Source organism: Gorilla gorilla, chromosome 5 (assembly GCF_029281585.2).
Source record: "Gorilla gorilla gorilla isolate KB3781 chromosome 5, NHGRI_mGorGor1-v2.1_pri, whole genome shotgun sequence".
Taxonomy (NCBI): Eukaryota; Metazoa; Chordata; class Mammalia; order Primates; family Hominidae; genus Gorilla; species Gorilla gorilla.
Genome location: NC_073229.2, coordinates 136,283,843 through 136,298,734, shown reverse-complemented (window position 1 = coordinate 136,298,734; position 14,892 = coordinate 136,283,843). Strand labels below are relative to the sequence as shown.

Genomic DNA, 14,892 nt, shown 5'->3' with positions numbered 1-14,892 from the left:
AGTATACACAATCCATCCACTTGTAAATACTCTAAAAATTACCCCTGAATCAGACCAGTTCAGCATATCATATTGGGCCTCTTAGAAATGCACTTACTGAATTGTGCTTTGTTGTGATGCCTTTCTGTGAGCCATTATAAGAGGCACCTTATGAACTCATTATTACAGTTATTATAATGGTAGGACCAGGCACTGGAAAGCACTTTATAGTTATCGTATTTCATGCTCACAACAAATTTATTATCCTCATTTCACAGATGAGGAAACTGAAGGTTAAGTGACTTGCTCAAGGTTACATAGTTAGGAAGTGGCAGAGCCCACCTGGTCTGAGACTACAAAGCTAGTCCAGACCCCTCCCAACCGTGTAGACAAGGGCAAGGATGTTGCTCACAGCCTCACCCCATGTCCCTTTTATGAGGACCCTAGGGACAAAGTCCCAGCTGTATTAGTAACCAAAATTCGTTCTACTTCTCCCAAACAATTAGTTTTGTATAAATTGTATGAGCCTTGTTAATTGTATACTGACCAGACAACTTGAGCAAGTTGTTTAGTTCACCTAAACCAAGTATACTGTTCGTGGTGGAATTCATATTTATCCTCATTCTTGGATCTACTTAGTCACCACTTTTTTTTGCTTTCTTTCACCCCACTTTAAACTACTGTGTCACAATCTGCCCTAAGTCTTCTCTTCAACTAGGGGAGGATGTGGTAAATAACTAAAGGTATGGAGGTGAAGAGAGCTTAGAGGCCCCTGTCACGAATGAGGGAACCACGGGAAAGCATTCTGCCCATTTCTGCAAAGCACTTTTAATGAAACCGTTGTGTCACTCCAGATCCAAGTCTCCATGATGTTTGATGGCCAGTCAGCTGTGGAAGTGCACTCGAGAACCAGTATGGATGACTTAAAGGCCTTCACGTCTCTGAGCCTGTACATGAAACCCCCTGTGAAGCGGCCGGAACTGACCGAGACTGCGGATCAGTTTATCCTGTACCTCGGAAGCAAAAACGTAAGCACATGAGTTTGAAAGGAGGGAATAATATTTACAAGGAAAGCTGCTTTTTCTCTTGCCTAAAATAAAGCCACCTGGGCAAACAAACCAAAACAATGCCCATTCTGGTAACTCAGAAGATCTCATTTTAATGGCAAAATTAAAAGAATGACTCAAGGACAAGTCATTTCTTCTCTGTGTGGGATATTGTGGGGATTGTTTCCTATCACTATCATACTACTAACTTTGATGAGTCTGAATGGAACACCTCAAAGACTTTCAGAAAGACGGAAGCCTATTCTGTTTGATGCTGCATCCTGTTTGGAGATGCATAGTGATCGGTACTGTCAAGCTATATTATATTCCTGGGTTAGCCTCACAAAATTAGCCCATTCCTGGCAGCCAACAAATTTCCACGAGCCTGAGCAAGGATGGGGCCAGCAGACTCTGATGTGGCCACAGGGAGGCTGGAAAGGAAGAGCCACTGCCTGCTCACAGGAGCTTCGGATAATAATTCAGGCCAGAAGTCACTTGTATATACCCAAATATTTGGATTTCTGATTGTCCTTTAAAAAAGATGATGTTCATTCATATGAATTTTATTTAAATGACTTCTTACTTCTTGATATTTCAGGCCAAAAAAGAGTATATGGGTCTTGCAATCAAAAATGATAACCTGGTATACGTCTATAATTTGGGAACTAAAGATGTGGAGATTCCCCTGGACTCCAAGCCCGTCAGTTCCTGGCCTGCTTACTTCAGCATTGTCAAGATTGAAAGGTACAGTGAATCCATGACACAGGGCATATATGCACATATCACAAGAAACCTGTTGAACGTGCACATGTGCGTGCACACATGCACACACATACGCAGTCTTCCTGTGGATGTTATAAATAGCATTTTCCTCCCTTTATTCTTGCTCCGTTTTCTTCCATTATTCTTGTATTCTTTCCCAAACACCTTAGTAGGAAAGAAAAAAAAAAGTCATTTCTAAATCACGATCTGATTATTAGATTTTACCTGGTCAATCCATGAATTAACTTCAAAATGGAATGTCTTTCTTCTCTTTCTCATTGATTGTGGTATTTTGTAAATGCTTATTAGTGTCACAAAATTACCCATTTTGTGATGAGGGAGCATTAACATTTTGACATTTAAAAAGTATTTTCTATGAATTATATAATAACAAGTGAAAATTATTTATCTCAATAGGGTGGGAAAACATGGAAAGGTGTTTTTAACAGTCCCGAGTCTAAGTAGCACAGCAGAGGAAAAGTTCATTAAAAAGGGGGAATTTTTGGGAGATGACTCTCTGCTGGACCTGGACCCTGAGGACACAGTGTTTTATGTTGGTGGAGTGCCTTCCAACTTCAAGGTCAGCCATACAGCTATATTTTGACCTATTACAAATCTACAGTAATTGTTTTTATAAATCCATAAACCTATAATGACTTGGGGGTTGCTGATATCACTTTAAGAGCTTAGTTCATGGGGGAGTAGAATTCTGAACCAGAATCTATAAACCTGATGTGTAAATCTGGTCTATGCTACTCGTATTTTCATAATGTCAAATGCTTTCAAGTTATAGCTAACTCCTGAAGATCAGTTCATTCATTCTGATACATGCATATGTAATTAATATTACCCCCACCTGCCACAGGAAGGTCCGTAGCTTGTGGTGTCACCACAGTTTAGATCTAATCTTCAGCTTTGCAGTGGTGGTTTCAAAAATTCAGTTATCTCACCTAATACGGGTATGAAATAAAGTATCTGGGATGAGAGAGGGGGTGGGACTTCGGAGAGAGTATGAAATCTGATGAAGGGGGATAAAGGAAAGGTTGAAGAAGATGGGAAGTTGATCTAGGGTTCCAATTTCAGGACTATTATTACTAGTTATGGGCACAGAATTGGAATTTATCTGAGAATTATTTTCCCTCTCATTATATGAGAACAAGAATACCTACCTCACAAAGCTGGCGTAAGGACTGATTTTTGTCATGAATTCACTGTACAGCCTATGACCAGCACATAATCTATGCTCAGTAAATCCCACTTTCTCTGCTAAGATTTGCACAACTGACAAGTTACGCCATATCTAAATGATTTGGCATAAACACACTCGGGTCTAGAAAGATATTTCTACAAAGGGGTAGGTCTCCTTGACCTACTATTAGTTGCATTGTCTGTTCTGTGATGTCTGAGTAAAATATGACCATGAGACAAGTGGTTTTACTTTTTCTATTGCGTAGCTCCCTACCAGCTTAAACCTACCTGGCTTTGTTGGCTGCCTGGAACTGGCCACTTTGAATAATGATGTGATCAGCTTGTACAACTTTAAGCACATCTATAATATGGACCCCTCCACATCAGTGCCATGTGCCCGGTAAGAGACGGTTGAGAGTACTAAAGACTTGGATATTCATGCAAGAGCAGCAGATAGAACAAGTATGAGTCAATATTCAGGTTCTCAAACTTTTCTTTGGGGAAGCCAGTTTTGAAACTACATAAGTCATACCTGCAAAAAACTCTTCACCTGTTCTCTATCATAGATGAGCATGCCCAAGTATGAAGTGTTAAAACAACTTGTTTGCAGCCTTGATTTAGGATTCCAGAGACTAGGGTGTCCCTGGAGACTTCAGTTGTCTTAGCACACAGGATACAGAAGAAAACAATCCATTTAACATACCTACAAATACCTCTTTATCTCTTCCTTGCAGACAACAGGACTTCATTTAAATGTTGTAAGGTCCACAAAAGATGTTAGAAGAATGGGTTAAAAGGGCTTCACTTGAAAAGCATAACAGAAACTGTAGTGTTCAAATGACCCTTGTGTTTCCATTTCAGAGATAAGCTGGCCTTCACTCAGAGTCGGGCTGCCAGTTACTTCTTCGATGGCTCCGGTTATGCCGTGGTGAGAGACATCACAAGGAGAGGGAAATTTGGTCAGGTGACTCGCTTTGACATAGAAGTTCGAACACCAGCTGACAACGGCCTTATTCTCCTGATGGTCAATGGAGTGAGTAAAAATACAAGTCCTACTACTTCTCCTTTATTTCCTTTACTTTCTGCTACTCATGTTTCCAGGAACCTTCCCAGGTCTAGTGTGTCATGCCATCAAACTGAAATTCTAGTTTAGAAAGTCAAATTGGATTTTCTTCTTCAGGAAAGTAATGACAGCAATAAATAAAAGCAACCCTGAGATGCATTTCCCCACAGTACATTTTTGGATATAAATAAACTAAGAGAACTTTGAGGAAATTAGAACCAAGATCTAGATGAGCAGGGTGTCTGCAGAAATTTTGCACTGGGCTCCTAATTTTTCCAAACCATATGCCCTAATCAATTTTAAAGCAAAGCTTGCATGCTTTGTATATATGTATGTGTGTATGTAAGTATATATGTATGTACACACACACATATATATCTTTGTTTATAAATGATACGTGTGTACTATAAACAGATATAAATATAGTATGAAACAGTCAAAGCTTGTAATAAAGGACAAATTATATAAAGATATAAAATAAAAGAGTATATATATTTAAAATGAAGATTAAATTGACTTATTTATTAATGATACAGAAATGTTTTTCTCTCATTAAAATTATTTTTAATAGTACTTTATCTACTGTACAGCTCAAAGAAAATAGTTTTAGTGAGAAAATGTAATTAAGTATGCTAAATATTTTCAAAAATCCTTAAACTCTTTGTGACACAGTGATTCAAAAGTCTTGTCGTAAGTCCAGTTTATTTCAACAGTAATTTTATTGGTGGTTGTAACTAGACAAGACACCTCACAAAAATAAAAAATGAAAGAACCATATCATTAGCTGTGCCTACTAACTCAAATAGTTTTCAATCACATTCACCAAGTGGCAAAGGTTGTCTTTGAGATTTGATTGGTGTATTTCCTTTTTTCTAATATTAGTTCTTATAAGCTAACCAGGTATCATTTTGTAAACTTTAATAAAAGGGTTCAAAGCTATTGAAAATCTTTATTTGAAATATTTTTCTAAAGGTTAGAAATTTCTTCCCTCAAATGTTTTAATAGAGCTGATAGGAGAGTTTTTGTAGGATTGCATTTACATTGTTCCCATCAACAAAAGCAACAATAGAAAAATTCCCAAACATATTTTTTAAAAACCATCTCTCCACAGTATAACCGTCCTCAAAAAAAAAAGAGAAAAAGTTACTTTCTCATCCATTATTATGATAATACCCTTACATTGATGTGACAGTATGTTTCTTTTTTGAAATAACTGGTAGGATTCATACTACTGTCAGATATTTGTCATCACAAATAAAGTTCAACAAATTTAGAATAATTCATGTTACAAAGAAAAATGTGTAACCCTCTATAAACTTGACAGCATTTTCAGAAATTTGTAGGAAGTAGCCAGCAAATATCTGTGTGTCTCAAAATGTTTTCACATCACTCTACATCTCAATACAAAATGAGTGTAAATATTCTATTATTTCGGTTATATCAGCCTTAAATCCATATAACTAGCCACACGTAAACTGCAATAAATTGCAATAGGCTAGAAGCAAAGAAATGGATGAGGAGCTACCTTCAACCCTTCAAGTGTGGAACCCCTCTTGGGAAGCCACACATATTATGTGAATTTTGTGAAAGTCTGACAAAAGGATAAAATGAAGGCCCAGAGTCAATAATTCATGTGTTAAATATTAAAAGTTAGTTTCTTTCTCTATTTTAGATTTTTTAGTGAGTATAAATGGATGTTGAGATATTTTCTTCTCTATTTCAGGTTTTTTTAAATTAGTATAAATAGAAGTTGAAATATTTTCTTCCTAAACTCCAGTAGGTTGCTTTCCACACTCCCAGGAATGTACAAACTCCACTCAGGAGATCACTTCCTATAGAATAGGGACCTTGCCACAATGCTTTATTTTTCAAATCCATTGACTTCTTGTATCTATGAACTATCTTCTGAAACAAGCAAACCTCCAGTAAATTGAGTGTTAAAAAATTTCTTTGATTCTTAAACATCATGTGTTCCAAGTGCATAATAATTCTATATTTATTTACATAAATCCAGTGTTTCAAAACAATACAGCAATGGCCTTCTTTTTTTAAATCCATATTTGCTGATAATATGGAAGAATTCTTTTCAGTATACCTTGAAATTATTTTTTAATTTTACTAATTTTCACCTAAAATAAATGCAGACACATCTGTTGGCCTGTTATAATTTTTAAAAGTTTCCTAAAGACAAGGCGGTTGAATAAACATGGTATACTATACTCTATTTTCAAGATTTTCTTAAAAGGCAATAATGTAGACTTAAAACTTCATCCATTAACTCAGAAAGTAGAATGAAAACAGAAGAATTTTTACACTGTGTATAAATATTAACTTTTATGTATTAATAAGAGAAATAGCTGCTGATATGGAAGTAGTTGTCACTTTTTTTTTTTTTTTTTTTGAGACAGAGGCTCGTTCTATAGCCCAGGCTGGAGTGCAGTGGCACAATCTCAGCTCACTGTAACTTCCACCTCCCGGGTTCAAGCGATTCTCTTGCCTCAGCCCCCCGAGTAGCTGGGATTACAGGTGCCTACCACCACGCCTGGCTAGTTTTTGTATTTTTAGTAGAGATAAGGTTTTGCCATGTTGGCCAGGCTGGTCTCAAACTCCTGGCCTCAAGTGATCCACCTGCCTCGGCCTCCCAGAGTACTGGGATTACAGGTGTGAGCCACCACTCCCAGACATTGTCACTTTTATTTCATAAGAATTTCATGAGACTTTCTTAGTCTTCAAATAGTTCCAATAATAAAGAATACAGTCTTATTTCTCAAATTCAGCTAAATCTGACTCTACTCACATAACAGATGTTCCTATCTTACAATTTCTTTCTCTCCTCAGAGTATGTTTTTCAGACTGGAAATGCGCAATGGTTACCTACATGTGTTCTATGATTTTGGATTCAGCAGTGGCCCTGTGCATCTTGAAGATACGTTAAAGAAAGCTCAAATTAATGATGCAAAATACCATGAGGTACAAATCATTGTAGTTTGGTTGGTTTTGTTTTTGTTTTTTATACTTAGATCTGTTGATCTAATCAGGCAGTCAAATGAGACAGGCAGGATGGTAAATAAACTGAGAACTTTCATATCTAAAGAGCAACTGAAGGACCCTCATCTTCTCAACCCCAGGAAAACATTTGCTTTAAAACAATGGACGTATTTGTCCTGTTGATGTTCCAATTTAAAAGTCACTGAAAGATTCCTTTTAATTGCTTAATTAACCAGAAGGCTTCTATTAATCTTAAATATCTCAATTGGTATTCCTACAGGATACTTCTATACATTTGTTGAATGAGCCAGAGTGTAGATACACAGCCTTTTTTTGCTTATCCTTTGAGCCCCACCAAATTTAACAAGAATACATATAAGTAAATACAGAATTTCCTTTTAAACCACTTATCCAGAATTTAGAAAATACTAGCACAGTTTTCCTTATAAAGAGAACTCACAAAGAATCCCCTTTAGTTTTGAAACAGATGTGCAGACTACTGAAAATATACTTCATCCATTTTCATTAACTATTTTAAATATACAACTTAATAAAGTGTATACAAGGCATAATATCTTTTAAGTTGAACCAAAATGCGAAGGGTAGGAGACTGTATTTCCCTTTTCAGTTCAAAGTCCATAGCCTCATGAGAATGGTTTACAATAAAAGAATATTTTAACTATTTCTCTGACTAGCATTTTTGCAGATTCATTAGAACTGCTCACTGTGTCACCAAAAAAATTACACCTGGTAACATGCAATCTAGATTCCAGAAGGCACCTGCTTGGGAATACAATAGGGGTCACCAGGGGTTAGGGGATGGGGAAATAAGAAATTGCTGTTCAATGTGTATAAAGTTTCAGTTGTGCTAGGTGAGTAAGTTCTCGAAATCTGCTGTACAGCATGGAGCCTATAGTTAAAACTAATTTAAAATTTATTTAGGATAGATCTCATGTTAGGTGTGCGTAACACACATGCTCACACACACACACACACACCACAAAGGGACACAAGGAAATGCTGGGAAATGTGTGATATGTCTCTTACCTTGATTGTAAGATGATATGAGTGTTTGCATATGTCCAAGCTCATCAAATTGTATACATAAAATATGTGTAGTTCTTTGTATATCAACTAGACTTGAATAAAGTTGTTTTTTAAAAAAAAGAGAATGGTGGCACCTGTTTATAGTTCTTTCCTGAATCCTCTCAGAAGGAGCAGGAGGAAACAATGGGTCTAATCGCAAAATTTTTCTTGGGCTGGCTCTCTCTTCATACAGACCTCCTTTCCCAGAAAGTGTGAACTGCTGCTTGTAGAAGCAAGAGTTTTCAAGTCTGTGAGAAAAGAAAATCTATCTATTCCCCATTTTGTGAACAAACAAGCACAAAGGCATGGAAGAACAGCTAGTATAGCCAGGAGAATTAAAATATATAGAAGTCATCAAAGAACTGAATATTAAATAGTTAATCAAGGCTTACTATATATTATCTCTCCCAGATCTCAATCATTTACCACAATGATAAGAAGATGATCTTGGTAGTTGACAGAAGGCATGTCAAGAGCATGGATAATGAAAAGATGAAAATACCTTTTACAGATATATACATTGGAGGAGCTCCTCCAGAAATCTTACAATCCAGGTAAGGCTTTTTGTTAAGTAGCTGTTTGTTCCTAGCAATGTACTGGGCTGGCAACATCCAGGAGAGGTCTAGTAACAGTGTACGCACCCTTACTTGCTACTTTTACACACAGGGACAGGCACAGGCACAGGGAAGGCACAGAGGGCCTTCAGGCCCTCTGCAGTCAGTCCTCAGGACCTCCTGAAATTAGCATCGCATACATGTAATCACAGATTTCTTCAATTATTGTATTACTCTTAGAACATGATCTAATGCAGTATTTCTCATCAATAATAGGAAGGGTGGAACATGTGTATTGTGTGAAGACAAAACAGCATTTGTCCATTTACTTTTGCTTTAGCCTTAAACCCATTTTGAACTCTCCAATAGCATCTGAGCTGCACAAATTTTTAAGGTTATCCAAAGGGTTGTGTATTATGTATAATGAAACATTAAGACACTCCCCTAAACTTTGTTGATTACAGATGTGTTGGAAATAATGCCAAAATGGATTCATTAACGACGTGGATTAATAAAAGTCTGAAGACCTGTGTTCAAATCCTAACATCGCTTGTGACATAAGAGAATAATTTATTTCTTAGTTTCATTTCTTAGTTTCATTACGTTAAACCCTGTGAAATTACTAAGAATTGATTATATTTCTGTGTAACGTGTTAGTTCCTATGATTCAACCTAATAGTCATCTGCTAAAGGGAAATAATAGCATCTCCATCTATTTCAGTGAATTGTTATAAAGATAAAATGAGATAATGTAAGTTACAGCATTTTGAAAACTATAAGGAACAAATTGGCTTGCCGTAGAACAAAACTCTTCTATAGGCAAAGATTAGACATTGCTGTGTGCCTATCAAAGAAAGCATGAGAATATGAATGATTATAAAGCCATTACAAATGACTATAAATAAATGCAAATTCCATAGCCCACATATGCAGGGTAACATCATCATCATGGCTGTATCAGTGAGGCTGACTTTCTTTTCCAGGGCCCTCAGAGCACACCTTCCCCTAGATATCAACTTCAGAGGATGCATGAAGGGCTTCCAGTTCCAAAAGAAGGACTTCAATTTACTGGAGCAGACAGAAACCCTGGGAGTTGGTTATGGTTGCCCAGAAGACTCACTTGTAAGAACCACTCAGTCAAAAGCTTTTTAATACACACAATACTTATCACTCTCAAAAGCTGGAAAAGCTCTTTTCAGCTTCTCTCTGATCCTAGGTACACCTTGGGTTCCTTTCTGCCACCACCAGAAAGAAGAACCATTAAGCTAGAAGGGCTCTTGTGCATGGGGTTCCTCTGTGACTTGTTCATTTGCTTCAGTTTTCCATCGGTGGGGCATCCAACACCCAGAGAGGGTATGCTAGCATCATTGTTCACTCAGGTTGGAGTCAGTGGAAAAGATGAAACCCCATCTCTCAGAGGAGCTCCTGGTGTATGCCTGAATTCCAACATAGACCAGAAGTGGGAAAATAAACTATTTATGTAGAAACTAACAGGCAAGGCCCTCCGTATGTGAAACATTGATAGTTTTAAGCATTTGATAATTCTCAAAAACACTATCTCCACTTGTTTTGGCACACAGATATCTCGCAGAGCATATTTCAATGGACAGAGCTTCATTGCTTCAATTCAGAAAATATCTTTCTTTGATGGCTTTGAAGGAGGTTTTAATTTCCGAACATTACAACCAAATGGGTTACTATTCTATTATGCTTCAGGGGTAAGTATTTGTTTTTCTCTGAGGAAACTTCTTTGTGATAATTGTTTTGCCTATTAAAAATAATTTGTAATGCATGTTAGAAGTGATTTTCTATTCAGATTAATTTTGACTCACACGTAGACACACAGAATGCCTCATTTCAAACACTTTATAAAATATTATATGTATTGTATATCAGAAGTTCCTAACCTGGAATTCATAGACCCACCCCCAAGGGTTCATGGATAGAATTCAGGGGGGTCTGTGGACTTAATGGGAAAAGATTACATCTTTATTTTCTCTCACTGAAATTGATCATTTTCTTTGATTATGACTCTAGGCAACACACCACAGTAGTATTACCAGTACCTGTGACTTTGTCATTAATAGAAATCACAGATTTTTTTGTTTCACATTACAATTGTCACAGAAATCTCAGAATGTCATTTTTGCTCATTGCTGCTTCTAATGTTATTAGGTCTGCTATGGAATCTTATTATTTAATGCCTTAATTAAAAAGTTATAATAATATCACAGATTATTTTAATATTTTGAAACCTGTATTTCAATATGATTAGTTTCCTTTGTATTATTATATGTTTTGTTTCATACATTTAAAAACATTATTTTATGAAGCGGTCCCTATCTGTTACCAAAATGCCAAAGGTGTTTCTGGCACAAAAATTCTTAAGAGTCCCTGTTTGTATGCAATGAACAAACACATTTGTGATTTAATTTATAAAAGAGTAAAAAGAACATACATACTTCTCTTAGATTTGCTACAGAGCATTTGAGCTCAGCTTATAAAGATATGTTATTTCAAGAATAAACTAAGGTCTGTAGAGGATTGGTGACTGTAAGATCCAACTGATGGGTCTCTGAAAAGGTCATCATCAATATATACACTGATGTGCCAGGTCATCACATAACTTCTGAAAGCAGCTTTCACTTTTCATATATATTACCTGCATCTGACACATTTATATCCAATTTAATTGGAATCAGTAGAATTTGTGAGAATTTACCCAAAGCATTTTGTAGAACTTCTGACCCAAACCTGCCTCAGACTACGCTGGTTAGTTAAATAACACTTTTTGCCCATAAAAAGTAGTCTATTTTGAGGGCAGACTTAAGAAGTTGGTGCCCATATAAGGAAAGATAAGCAAGATTAACACTTGCCAAATATTTTAAGACAAGCAATAAGCAAATTCAGATAAGAAGAGCTAACTTGCTTTTAAAAATGTCTCTTCTGCCTCTAGATGAAAAAGTGAAAGATTTTAAAAAGCAAAACTAGTAAATTAACCCTTGCCTAGTCATCTAGCTACATCCCCAAGGAGACCCAAATATCATCTATTCGAAGGGATTAAAAGTGAGATTGAAAGTAGGAAAGTAACTGAGACTGGGTTGACAACTCTCAGCATAACAAAGTCACCAAAAATTTTCAGTTGGAAATATAGGAGATACATTTTTCTACTGAACTGTGTCTAATTTTATAAGCAATACCAGTACAAGCAATAAGGTATTCTTGGTTGTTATTTATAGAAATTATTTTACAAGCAAATTTCCTACACACCATATTGCCTTTAAGCAATACCATTCAGTAAATGTTGAAAACATTTCCGTCTTTTGGATCCCTAGACTCCCTACTTACATGCCTGTGCTTGCATTTCAGTCAGACGTGTTCTCCATCTCACTGGATAATGGTACTGTCGTCATGGATGTAAAGGGAATCAAAGTTCAGTCAGTAGATAAGCAGTACAATGATGGGCTGTCCCACTTCGTCATTAGCTCTGTCTCACCCACAAGGTATAGCTCCTCACTTCATATTCTTTCCACCATGTCTATTTGTGGGACATGATTATGTCAAAAACCACTATGAATAACAGGCTGTCCTATACCTTTTCTAATGTTAAAACAAAAATGCTAGAAGGAACAACTTATCTTCCTCAAAAAAATATTGCTATTAGTTTCCAAGACATGTAAAATAAATCACTATGAAATTTCTTAAACTAAATATAATGGTTCTTTTTCCAGTAAAACAATAGGTTATAATCTCCTTGAGGGAAATGCCTACTAATATTACCTACTGAACGGAGTGCAGTATTTTGCACATAGAAGGAGCTCAGCAAATATTGGTCTTGTTTAGACCTTGAGTCAAACAGTTGAGAATGCAACATTTATGGCATTTTAAAAGCTCGAACTTCATCTTTAAAATAGATAATACTGAATTTATTTTTCATAATAAGAAAGTTTTCTGGAATAAGAAATGAACCTCTGCTGCTATCCTATGTCCACTTTTGTGGACATAGAAAACATGAGTAGGCTTTTTCTGGGCCCCACTTCCAGTAAGGATCAAAATAATCTAATGTGCTTTGCCATGAAAATGGTCTTCCACAAATGTGATTAAGTGATCATCATAAGGTATGCTCTGTTTTATACACACACACACACACACACATACACACAAAAATAATGCTGATGACTAGTCATCTGAATTTCTTGCCTTACGGGTTTAAATTCCAATCCTGGTTTGGAGGATCTTTTTTGTATATAGAAATATCCAACCATTTTATCCTGGGCCTCATGAAGAGTTTGGCAACTCGCTGTCTTTTCATTAACCACATGTTCCATTTCAATTTCATGAGAAAACCTGCTTATCCAACCTAGAGTGGGTCAAGGTAAAATGCTAGCTCTGTGGTGTGTAAAGAAGCCTTTTTCTTTTGCAGATATGAACTGATAGTAGATAAAAGCAGAGTTGGGAGTAAGAATCCTACCAAAGGGAAAACAGAACAGACACAAGCAAGTGAAAAGAAGTTTTACTTCGGTGGCTCACCAATCAGTGCTCAGTATGCTAATTTCACTGGCTGCATAAGTAATGCCTACTTTACCAGGTATAATATTTTTATTATTAATGAATCTGCATGATTGATAAATAAAATCAAGACAACAGCAAAAATATTAAAACTGAGAACTATGAAATGTATCTGAGGCATTAGGGGATAGTAATTAAAAGCTTTTATGTGCTTGAGAAACTGTCATACTTGGGTTTCTGTGTAGGTTCTTTGCCCTTTAATTTCCATATGACCTTGACTAAGTAAGCCTTCATTTCTTCACCTGAAAATGCAGATAATAATGGTGCCTGCTTGGTAGGTTTGTCATGGAGGGTAAATGAGAAGATAATGCACATAAAGCAACTTGTACAGTGTCTGGCATACAGCAAGCTATAAATATTAGATGCAATTATTTTTGTACTTATCATTAATGACAGAGTAACATACCCAGAGGTTTACAAAAGTCTTAATTTAATGCATGATTTTAAAGAAAGCTATTAATCTAGGTCCTTAACAAAGACAATAGGGGTTCCTTGAGTACAAGAACAAGCAAGGGAGGAATTTAATATAGATTAAGAAACAGAGGCAGTTCCAATCATCCAGAGTGTGTTGAGGGAAAAGATATTCATTATTATAAATATGTGATGCCAGGCACATAGTTATTAACAGGTTGAATGTTAATTTAAAGGGTTCTGGTTAAGAGTGGTTGATGGGTAAGGACCCATCACACATACACACACACACACATATGCACACACACACACACACATTTTAATTGCCAAAGCTCTTTGACTTCCATAATTTTCATCATGTAATTCTGAACAATATTTTTAATATTTATTTTTTCCTCTGTTACAAACACAGGGTGGATAGAGATGTGGAGGTTGAAGATTTCCAACGGTATACTGAAAAGGTCCACACTTCTCTTTATGAGTGTCCCATTGAGTCTTCACCATTGTTTCTCCTCCATAAAAAAGGAAAAAATTTATCCAAGCCTAAAGCAAGTCAGAATAAAAAGGTAAAAGATAATGCCGTTCTGACTTCCTAATTGTCATCATTTTCCATGCACACAGTTCTAGACACTGCTGTTTTAGAGAATTTACTTGATACTTTGCAACTACGTACATAGGAAAGATGGGATTCTTGCAGTATCACATATTCTAGTTTACCAGATTTGTTGCATTAATTCTTTGTTATAGAAGCAGTTTTTATTTTTTACTGACATGTAATAATTGCACAAATGTATGGGGTACAGAGTGATCTTTCAATACATGTATATAATGTGCAAAAATCAAATCAGAGTGATAGCATGTCTATTATCTCAAACATTTATTATTTCTTTGTGTTGGGAACATTCAAAATCATCTCTTCTAGCTATTTGGAAATATACAATAAGTTATTGTTAACTATAGTCACTCTACCATACTATAGAGACACAGAACAATTTCCTCCTATCTAGCTGTAATTTGGTACACATTAACCAACCTCAGCCTATCCTCCTCCCGCCGCTGCCCTTCCCAGCCTCTGATAACCACAGTTCTAGTCTCCTGTGAACTCAACATTTTTAGCTCCCACTTATGATAACATGCAGTATTTGTCTTTCTGTGCCTGCCTTATTTCACTTAACATAATGTCCTCCAGGCTCATCCGTGTTTGTTGCATCAGTTCTTGTTCCAATGAACAGTCTGAATCAGCTAT

At 36.2% G+C, this 14,892-nt stretch overlaps 2 protein-coding genes across 8 annotated transcripts in view; one reads left to right on the top strand and one right to left on the bottom strand.

The window, feature by feature from the left end:
- Nucleotides 1–14,892, bottom strand: part of FAM229B (family with sequence similarity 229 member B) — a 79,750-nt gene that overhangs the window by 23,382 nt on the left and 41,476 nt on the right. The window contains exons 6-7 of one of the 2 annotated variants that reach the window (XR_010134339.1): nucleotides 2,644–2,737; nucleotides 1,119–1,952 (exon numbers count right to left, since the gene is read on the bottom strand). The exons of the other annotated variant lie outside the window; for it this stretch is intronic. The gene's annotated coding sequence lies outside the window, so the exon portion shown is untranslated. Of the gene's footprint in view, nucleotides 1–1,118; nucleotides 1,953–2,643; nucleotides 2,738–14,892 lie in introns of those variants that run through there. 2 annotated transcript variants of the gene reach the window in all.
- Nucleotides 1–14,892, top strand: part of LAMA4 (laminin subunit alpha 4) — a 189,690-nt gene that overhangs the window by 155,697 nt on the left and 19,101 nt on the right. For all 6 annotated transcript variants that reach the window (XM_055391543.2, XM_055391544.2, XM_055391545.2 and 3 more), the window contains exons 20-31: nucleotides 834–1,007; nucleotides 1,624–1,769; nucleotides 2,205–2,367; nucleotides 3,242–3,375; nucleotides 3,837–4,008; nucleotides 6,877–7,008; nucleotides 8,524–8,666; nucleotides 9,650–9,788; nucleotides 10,247–10,384; nucleotides 12,036–12,169; nucleotides 13,090–13,254; nucleotides 14,059–14,212. In XM_055391543.2, coding sequence (XP_055247518.1) covers nucleotides 834–1,007; nucleotides 1,624–1,769; nucleotides 2,205–2,367; nucleotides 3,242–3,375; nucleotides 3,837–4,008; nucleotides 6,877–7,008; nucleotides 8,524–8,666; nucleotides 9,650–9,788; nucleotides 10,247–10,384; nucleotides 12,036–12,169; nucleotides 13,090–13,254; nucleotides 14,059–14,212 — 1,794 coding nt within the window. The remainder of the gene's footprint in view (nucleotides 1–833; nucleotides 1,008–1,623; nucleotides 1,770–2,204; nucleotides 2,368–3,241; nucleotides 3,376–3,836; nucleotides 4,009–6,876; nucleotides 7,009–8,523; nucleotides 8,667–9,649; nucleotides 9,789–10,246; nucleotides 10,385–12,035; nucleotides 12,170–13,089; nucleotides 13,255–14,058; nucleotides 14,213–14,892) is intronic.